Source organism: Euprymna scolopes, chromosome 33 (genome assembly GCF_053919585.1).
Source record: "Euprymna scolopes isolate OS-2025 chromosome 33, ASM5391958v1, whole genome shotgun sequence".
NCBI lineage: Eukaryota > Metazoa > Mollusca > Cephalopoda > Sepiida > Sepiolidae > Euprymna > Euprymna scolopes.
Genome location: NC_136514.1, coordinates 17,764,827 through 17,775,070, shown reverse-complemented (window position 1 = coordinate 17,775,070; position 10,244 = coordinate 17,764,827). Strand labels below are relative to the sequence as shown.

The window sequence follows — 10,244 nt, the reverse complement described above, 5'->3', positions numbered from 1 at the left end:
TATATATATATATATATATATATATATATATATATGATAAAAATTACAATTAAATTTACCAAAATGATCCAAGATGGTAAAATAAAAGTATATTATAAATATTAAAGAATTAATATTTATACAGTAATCTCAACCAGATGCAAAAGCTCGATAAAACCAAGTAGGAGATAGAGCTTACATACATATATATACATATATATATATATATATATATATATATATATATATATATATATACATACATTTACATATATATACATACATACTACATATATATACATACCTACATACATACATGTATATATATATATATATATATATATATATATATATATATATATATATATATATATATAAACCACCGGAAGTGGTTTTGCCTGATAAATACGAGAAATCGCCTTACCCGTATCCCTATCTATTCATTAGCAGGTCCACCCTTAGCGAGATAGACATAAACCTTGATAGATCATTTTTTAAAATTTCGTAACATCATTCCAGTATCATCGACAAGTAGACAAATAACATTTTTCAATTGTCCTTTGCTTAGACATATCTACAGTGTTAGCTGTTATTAAATGGTGATAGTTGGGCATATATAATTAGAGAAGAAACACGGTAAATCTAGGATAGTTTAGATAGAGCATTTAATCCTAATGTGTTTTTTTTTTTTTTTTTTTTTTTTTACAAAGGCATCACCACATTATCAAGGCCCAGAGGCCACTCAAGGATAAGGGTTAAAGATTGTACAGTAGAAATTGGTCAATATAGTAATCATTAGTAATGAAAATTTGGTAAATTTAATAACTTATATGGAACGGCTCATCAAGAACTTATTTACTTTAGACTTGAACACAACCATATTGTAGTCAGCCGGCAAGCAGGAAAACGGAAGACAATTCCACAGGCGTGCAGTTCTAAGAAAGAATGTTTAATATATAATGTGTTTTTTGTGCTTGCTTGTTTTTTTTTTCATTATTTGTTATCGAGTGGAAAGTATTATGTATTTTTCTGTACGTTGTTTTTTAAAAAATTTTATTTACCTATTTGTTTTCTGGTTTACAGATATTCGCATGTTTTAACTAACAGTGCAATCTTTACATTAATTAACACCGGTTACTATCAAGGCGTTTCCAAACCGGAAGTTGTTTGGATCTGTAAATATGTAAATACGCAAAATAACCAATTCTAAGTAAAAACTCAGCCGGCAACTTCATTAGATCGAATTCTAACAATGTCTGAAATAGATTCAAAGAGTAAACACATCTCATCTCTTTACAAAATGAATCTGTTCAACAAAAATGTATACAATCTCCAAAGGTGATCGCGTATAACTAAATATTTAAAACAAATCGTTCGTATAGAGATTAGTATAGTAAATTTTATCGAACAAATACTGGACAACAATTGTATTTAAACCTTACTTTAAAAGTGCTTGAGATGATTTAAATTTTGGCGAGACTGTTGCGTTATGGTTATACTAATCTAATTAACCTAAAACAAGTCAGAGTGCAACTTGGTCGTAAAGGGCTACTATTTGAGACTAAATATACAAGTATACTATGCAGACAATTGAGCAGCGAGATGTTTGTTCACATTACACTTGAACTTCAGCATGTCGGTACAGTCAAGGAAGCAGGAAACCGGGAGGGAATTCCAAAGTCTAGCAGTTCGACGAAAGAAACCATTTGAGTAGAAGGCTTTCCGACATCTAAGGGTCGCTACAGTGTAGTGTTGGGATTTCGTCTTTTTTTCCAGATTAGTTGGCGTATTCATGTTGAAAAGGTACAAGTGCTTCGAATTCATTAGAACTATTAAAATTCTCGTAAAACAAGACATTACTTAAGTTTAGAATTAGTTCAGAATTATGGAGTATAATTGAGACATGTACAATCCTTGTGAGTTTTTGTAGATCGATTCTAGCAATAAACAAAAATGAATATGTGGAGAAGGGAAGGTATGCAGGCGAAATAGCGTGTATAAAATCTATGAGTATAAAATAGCGATGGAATAAAAAGGAAGCGAAAACAGAAGTTGTGCTCGTATACAGAGGAAATATTCCGCACTTGATCTCAACGAGAAAGAGTTGACACGAAGCCCTTACAGTAGATAACAACGAACAATTTAACGAAAACATTGCGACATAAAATTCAGTAAACAATGGGGATTCTTTTTGTGTCTTTGAGTCTTGAATTGTAAACCAATCTACAAGGAAAAGATGTTTTCGGGAATGTTTTGCGATGTTTTCTGAGGAAGAATGTATAAGTCTTCTTTTTGTCATATGAAACGTGACATCTTTACTGAAGATGTTGGACAATCCCGCACATGAATTAAGTATGTTAGTACGCTTGTATATTTCCTGTCAATAAATGTCGTTGTATAAAAAAATGAATTTGTATACTTTATGTATCGTTTATGAATATTGTAGAAATCTATAATTTTGCTGTTAAGTTCAGTTTTGCTTATATTCTAAGGTTTCCTTTCTGGTTAGGTTAAATACGATTGTTTTAGGTGAAGATATATTAACATTAATACGTCTTTATTAGCCATTTTTAAAACTATAGATATTTATTAATTAACATATATTATATTAACATTAACTCGTCTTTATTATCCATTTTTAAAACTATAGATATTTATTAATTAACATATATTATATTAACATTAATACGTCTTTATTATCCATTTTTAAAACCATAGATATTTATTAAGTAACATATATTAACATTAACTCGTCTTTATTATCCATTTTAAAAATTATAGATATTTATTAATTAACATATATTATATTAACATTAATACGTCTTTATTATCCATTTTTAAAACTATATATATTTATTGGGATTTCAACCAATGAACGTCTTAAAATATGCGATTAGCGCAAACATTTTTCATTTCTTTCCTGTATTTATTTTAAATTTCTTTTTACACCGATGTGCTCTCCATTTCCTGGTTGCCTTTAACATGATACAATTTTGTCGTGCTGTCTCGTATATGGCAGACAAGTGTAGCCGATTCGGGTCGGAATTGATACCGCACAGTCGACCGCTTGAGGCGGCCGCAGAATACTTTACAAAACACGCGTCGAAATTTCTTACCAAAGAGGCAATAAAGTACAAAATTGCAGGCCGAGTTAAAAATGACCATTAGGTTACTGATCGTCGTGAATTTTATATAGGTGGCGTTACATCTCTGCTGATAGCTGTTTAGGGCCGTCCACAGGATGTTGTCTGCGATGGATGGAAGTTGACACACGAGGAAGACAACCACGACTGATATGAGCATTACGGTCATATTGTTTTCCTTGACAGCCGACGAGCTCATCTGGAGCCGAGAAGCCCTCGACGTGCGAATTGCGTTGATCAAGCAGGTGTTCAGATAAGCAAGCAGCGTGAAGGGCAAAAAGAACATGATGAGAAGGTTTAGATATATAAAGTATACCTCTTTGTAAATTTTATTCTCTCCAAGCTCTGTGGCCCGGTAGATTGGCTGAGTCTTGTTACCCTGTTCGTCCCATTCAAGCACCGTTTCGTACTCGAACATGCGAGGGACGTTGTAAATCACAGAGCCGAGAAAAATACAGAAGACGGCCCTTTTCGATCGCGAAGTTGTGCAGATGTTGGCTGCCTGTAACGGACGGCAAACGGCGACGTATCTCTCGACGGTGAAACCGACGGTCGTGTAGATGGTCCCCGTCTGAGCAATTAAAGCAATCGGATACGCGATCGGTTGGATGTAGTTATATACGAAGAAATACATATCCAAAAAATAAGCGTCGACGTCCAGAGTGGGTATGGCGAAGTTGACGATCATTGAAAGGAGGACGATGTTGTCGTAGACAGCGAGGGAAATTAGGTAAATGGCCGTGGAAGATCTCATCCGCGGTTGGCTGAGTACTGTTATAGCGAGAATATTGAGCAAGATGCCAGACACGGCGATTATGTTCGATGTGATCCCCCAAGTGTAGTACTGGAAAGGGCCTAGGTCTGCGCTGAGGTTCATGCATCCTTCAAAGGCGGAAGAGTTCGTCGCGTTGTTGTCTGTGTCGTTCATGGTGAAGCGACAGGAGTGTCCGTTCTTTCTATGGTATACGCATCACCTGTAAAACATGAACAAGAAAAAAAATCAATGAAAAAAAATAAAACTTCAGATTCAAATACTAGTATACATAGACGGTATTAATTATAATTGAATTTAGTTTTACAGGTACGAAAACAAAAGGAAACACACAGTAAGAACATAAAGGAGTTGCGAGATTCTATGCCTCCATCTAGAAACATAAAGGGTAATTCTGTCAAAATGTTAAAATTAACCGTAGGTTATGATCGGAGGTCCAGGCCATGTCAGATTCGGGGCCATCATGGATCTAATATGTGCCAAGTTGCGAGTCTGTACAAATAAACAGAACCGAAGTAATAACTTTTATCCGTAGGATCTACCTTTGACCAATATATATATATATATATATATATATATATATATATATATATATATATATATATATTGTTTTAACAAAAACTAAGACTTCAAAGAATGGGTTGATAGCAACGAATAGAGTAGTATTCTTTAAAATGCTGGTTTTTGTTAAAAAATATATGAATGCTCAATTATGAAATATAATTTTGTAGCTTACAGTTTAAGTCATCACTCTTTGGCTTAAAAATTTATTGGTATATGGACGATTACTGAATTATATAATCCCAGTAAAATTCGGAATACTAAAAATAAGACTATATATATATATATATATATATATATATATATATATATATATATATATATATAGATAGATAGATAGATAGATAGATAAAAAGCATGATTTTTATAGGGCAATATTTTACATTTCACGAGCCAAGGGAGATAATAAAATATTAGCGAATCATTTGTTCTGACTTATATATAGATATTGCTTAGTGGTAGAGCATTCGACTACAGATTTAATTCTCCCCTGTTAGAGCCGCGTGTACCTCACCGTTTCATTTAAATTGTTACGATAAAAGAAGAGGTACCATTTAAAATCGCCGCAAATCATTTCTTCGTCTGCATATTTTAAGACTAAACATTAATCAGAAGTGACTTTTCTCGGCTAGAGAAAATATCAGCTGACGTGATATTGTAAACAAACACAGACGAAATTTGATGAACGACATTATCATTATTATTTTTTTTTTGCATATTAGTCCGCCCGGCAAATTATGCCTCGTAATATTTAATAATCAGTAGAAAATTGATTCTATAACAATACATACGCAATCTGCATAAATTAAAATAGCATGTTTAAGAGTATTGTACCATCGGGCAACGCCGGGCTGTCAGCAAGTAAACTAAAAAGAAACCAATGAATAAGACATATACACACGCGTTATGCTTATAATGAGGCACATGAGTGTATAACGAGAGCTGTGTTTAAAGGGGGGGGAGTTTAATAAGATTTAAAGAGCTGAAGTGAAACCAAACAAATCAAATAGTCCACGAGTCTTTGAGACGGAGATTTTCTGTCTTGAGTTGCTAGACTTCAAATCGGAAAGACGTGTCTAAACTGCTAATCTCAATGAGATCAATCGCGCATAATGTAATTAAATGTAGCAGGGCCCGCAACTCGGACATCTTTCTGTCCTTCCCCCAAACACAAATAATTCGTGTCTCAAATGTTTTCTGCAGAGGTGCTTTTCCGTGTACTCACATTTTATAAAAAACTAAATCTCGGCGTTTGAATGGGTTTATCGGTAGTAAACTAGCATCCAATTTCTGATTGATTCATAATGATGTATGGACGCAAGTAAAAACCTCGGATCAGTCGTCGTGCAATAGAAAGCGCACATTATTCTTACAACAAAATAAAAGCATGTGATAATCACGAAGGTGAAACTCACATTATCATTATTATATATTTTCTGTTAACCTAACAAAAGTCTTCTTGATCAGACAAGTCAGCAAGCGAACATGGACCAATTATTGACTTAGTTTTTTACTAAGTAAAAGAGCTGATACCAGGTCTCATGCTGTGAAACAGTTTTAACCATTTTTTTTTATTAAAAAGGTGTTGTAAACCTTTTGTACTGAGGTATTACTTTAGTCTATAATGATTTCTCTTAAAGGGAGATAATTCTGAAGATAAATACTTATCATCGCAACCAGATAAAATGATAAAACTTCGTTATCTATATCTTTGCTTGATCAAGATTTATTTGCAAATGGGTTTCGTCAAACTACTATGTTTTGCATGGTTTCGATTTATTTTAAATCTTACATCTCGCACTTTAAGTAGAACTTAATCGACCACTAAACATCGTTTATCTTATGCTAGCATTTCAGCCCGGCGTTGCCCGGGTGTTTGAAGGTGTATGTTAAGCAAAAAAATAAACAAACAAACAAACAAAAAAGAAAAGCGATCAACTTTTTTCACTTTGACCCTTATTATGATCCCTTAACATTTATTGGTTCGGGCTCAAATCAAGGTATTAAGTTAGATCTATGTCCAAGGAACCTATATCTAAAATTTCAAGTGTTTAGACCCCAAATTGTCGGAGGAGCTTGGTAGAGTTCTCAAAGGCTGAACTGTGAACCCTTAACAGCCAAATTTCTGCCCAAAAACCGATCACATAGATTTTCCCAAAGTTCAGTACTCTGTATATCAAATTTCGAGTCTGTAGACTAAAAATCGACAGAGCTATTGCGTAGGAAAATGTACACAGACAGACAGACAACACGCAGACAGACACACAGACACGTTCACTTTTATAGATATACTAGCATTACAGCCCGGCGTTGCCCGGGTGTTTGGAGGTGTATGCTGAGCAAAAAAAAAAAGTCAATTTTTTAAACTTTGACCCCTATTTTGACCCCTTAAAGTTTATTGTTTTGGGCTCAAATCAAGTTATTAAGTTAGATCCATGCCCCAAAAACCTATATCTAAAATTTCAAGTGTTTAGTTGTAGAGTTCTCAAAGGTCAAATCGTTGAACTTTGACCACTTAACAGCCAAATTTCTGGCCGAAAACCGATCACTTCGATTTTCCCAAATCTCAGTACCCTGTATAGCAAATTTCGAGTCTGTAGACTATTAATTGAGAGAGTTATTGCGTAGGGAAATGTACACAGACAGACAGACAGGCAGATACGTTCACTTTTAGAGATATATAGATAGATGTAAACGAAAGATGTAAAAACAATTTAGAAACAGTACGTTAACTTTATTCTAATTAAGTAGTTCATGCTAAATCCTTGAGCAGCGTTGTTATAGCAATTTCATATGTTAATTTTTATTTTCACGTAGATTTTGCTGCGTTATATCTAGTCATAAAATATTTGAAAAAGTTCGTGAAAATAATCTCTTAAAAATCGAATGTAGAAATCGAAACAAAAAAGTATAACATAGTGCACATGAGCGTGTGGGAAAATATCAGCAGCAGCAAAGGATGGCTTGCTTGTCAAGAGATTAGCTGCAACAGTAGTAGCCGAAAAATAAAGCCCATACGAAAACATGGAAGTGTACACGAGAAGAAAAAAGGTGAAAAAGCGAAAAATGCACCACGTTGTTGGTTGAGAGAAACAAAGTCGACGTCGAAGAAAATGGACGTGTAAAGTCGAAGACGAGAAATGGCTGGTTACGGCCGGTGTGAGGTTGTTGAAAAGTGTACACTGGGCGAGATGGACGATGGCAAGAGACTTTTAAGTGATGTTTGAGACGGGAAAGTAACCGTAATAAATGTTTTATGTTAAAAAAAAAAACATAAAAGGTGCGACCCGGATTATTTATTTGTGTTTGATTCGTTTGTTGGTTCCTGCAACATTACAAACTGATTTTTCATGTATCTTACACTTAACACACTCTGTTTTATAGATACAGCTAATTCCGCTACTCATCCGTTAATCTCATAGTGTTCTCTGTTCAACCTGCTGATCTCAGTTCCTGAGCGGCAAAACCACCTTCGAACAACTTCTACTTTATAATTATTTTTAAAAATTACATTTTCACCCCAAACAAGGCACATTGCCACTTGGGTGAAGGGGCTACTATCAGGGGCAACAGCTCCTAGGGTACTATGTAGGGAGTTGGGCAGCAAGATGTCGGTTCACGTTACACTTGAACTTCTGCATGTCAGTACAGTTGCGGAAGCAGGGACCTGGAATGGAATTCCAAAGTCAAGCGGTTCTGGGAAAGAAACTACTGGAATAAAAGGATCTTTTACATCTAGGGATCTCTACTGTGTGGGGTGGAATTTAGCTGCCTGTCGGGTTTGTCGAGGGTGTTCACGGCATGGGCACATCAGTGCTTGTAGTTCGTCAGAGAATTCGCCATTAAAATACTTGTAGAGCAGGAAGAGGGACGCACCATTTCGTCGATGGGACAGGGGCTGAAGCTTAGATCACAGTTCAGGACGTATCAGATTTGCCCCTCTCTTTTGAACATTGTCTAGGAGCGAGAGACCAGTAGCCGATGTACCAGCTTAAATATGACAACAATACTCCATACATGGGCGAATGGTGGCCTTGTAGAGGTACAGGATACTTTCGGGTGTTAGTAGTTTTCTAGCACGGTAGAGAGAGCCCACCTTATTCGCAGCGGTCCTGGCAATGCTTTTAATGTAATTGTTCCAACTCATGTTTCCTGTGAACGTTAGACCAATGAGTTTGAAAGATGTACTTTCAGATAAAAAGTAATTGGCCATTGCTATTGGTGGTAGAGAAATAGTGGATTACGACTGCATATATTATCTTACGATCTGAAAACTTTAACATCTGTTGTTTGTCTCAAAGTGACTGATAAGCGGAAATGACCCGTGCTCTCAGCTATTCATAACTAAATATCTTAATTCCGATCGCCTTTCCTTTTTGGTAAATCATTTCCTCACATTGTCCGAAGTCTTAAGTTCTTGAAGGGAGAGCCAATGATATCACATTGTGATTCAAAACTGATCACGGGGCTCCAAATCCACTATTTAAGGTATCTATTTACTTTTCTTAAACAGTTGCAATGTTTTCCATATAGATAACAAACACAACCAAATCGTTATGTACACATGCGATTCGTCTTTAATGCTTCTTATTATGGATCAGAGAGGATTGAAAATTGCATTGTTATGATGACTGAACTTATGCATTCATGACCTGGAAAGTTTCATTTCCGTGGCATATATTGCCGATGAGAGAATCTAAAAAAGCAAACCTGTCTTGGACGTGCGTAAAAAGCAGTTATGCGTCATTGGATTGCTGGCAAAAGTGCATTGAGAATTGTGGTGACTATGTAGAAAAATAAGTTCTGGAGGAACAAAAAGTGGCTGGTTTTGATGATACTACTCTCGTACCGGTAGGTTTTCAACTTTTTTATTTAAAAATTAGGAAGCTTTACTTTTATATAACCCGAGTATGACAAAGCGCGCTACAGACGCCCATACACAACAATCGTTCATCATTGGCAAAAGTGTATTGATAATGGTGGTGACTATGTAGAAAAATAAATTTTGGGCATATAAAGGTCACTCGTTTTTATTGTACCATTTCTGTCTAGGTAGCTCTTCAACTTTTTGAGTTAAAAAATTGGAGGTTTTACTTTTTGAACGAGCCTCAAATTTAAACCGGAAGTTTCACTTCAATTCACTTATTCCGATCATGTATCACAGCCACGCATATTCTATTTGTCTGTACAAAACATATTAAAGAACGGCTTCCTTCAGTCCTGACAGACTATGGATACCCAAAGTAAGGGTGTCTGCGCGTGAAATTTTTGTGGCAAGAGTTGCGCAATCACCAACCACACATTTTCCAATTCGACATTGTTAAATACCAGTGGCAAGTGGAGGTTCGGGACGACTGGAAACAATGCCGAGATAAGCGGAAAGCACATACAGCGCCTAGAATTCCCAAATGGTCACTCATCTGGTACTAGCTAAGCTCAACGTTGCTTAACTTCGGTGATCTGACGGGAACCGGTATGTCAACGTGATTATGCCGTACAAAACACTCTAATATCTGAAAAAAAAAACAAAAATAAAAAACAAAACAAAACACATGCGCCAAACATAATCGCGCGGTTTAATCACAACAAAACGTATGTCGATAGTTATCTTGATATACCAGTTGAATTAATTCGTAATATTGTTTGTATGTGTAGTTTTATCTTTCATTCTTAATAATTAATTTTTCCATTTTTTATAGCACATTGGCTTTACGGGTAGGTTTAGTGTTGCATCGTTTAGTGAACTATTGTATATGACCAAAATCTTTACATTTCAGTTTTGCCCTTTT

General features: G+C 35.3%; 1 protein-coding gene and 1 pseudogene across 1 annotated transcript; both read right to left on the bottom strand.

Moving 5' to 3' along the window:
* Window positions 1–383: 383 nt before the first annotated feature.
* LOC145258004 (FMRFamide receptor-like) lies at window positions 384–4,066 on the bottom strand. The gene has a single exon (XM_080115731.1). The coding sequence runs from the start codon at window positions 4,048–4,050 to the stop codon at window positions 2,923–2,925; it is 1,128 nt and encodes a 375-aa protein (XP_079971857.1). The 5' UTR covers window positions 4,051–4,066; the 3' UTR covers window positions 384–2,922.
* A 5,772-nt stretch (window positions 4,067–9,838) lies between these two features.
* On the bottom strand, window positions 9,839–9,955 carry LOC145258372 (5S ribosomal RNA; annotated as a pseudogene).
* Window positions 9,956–10,244: the final 289 nt, after the last annotated feature.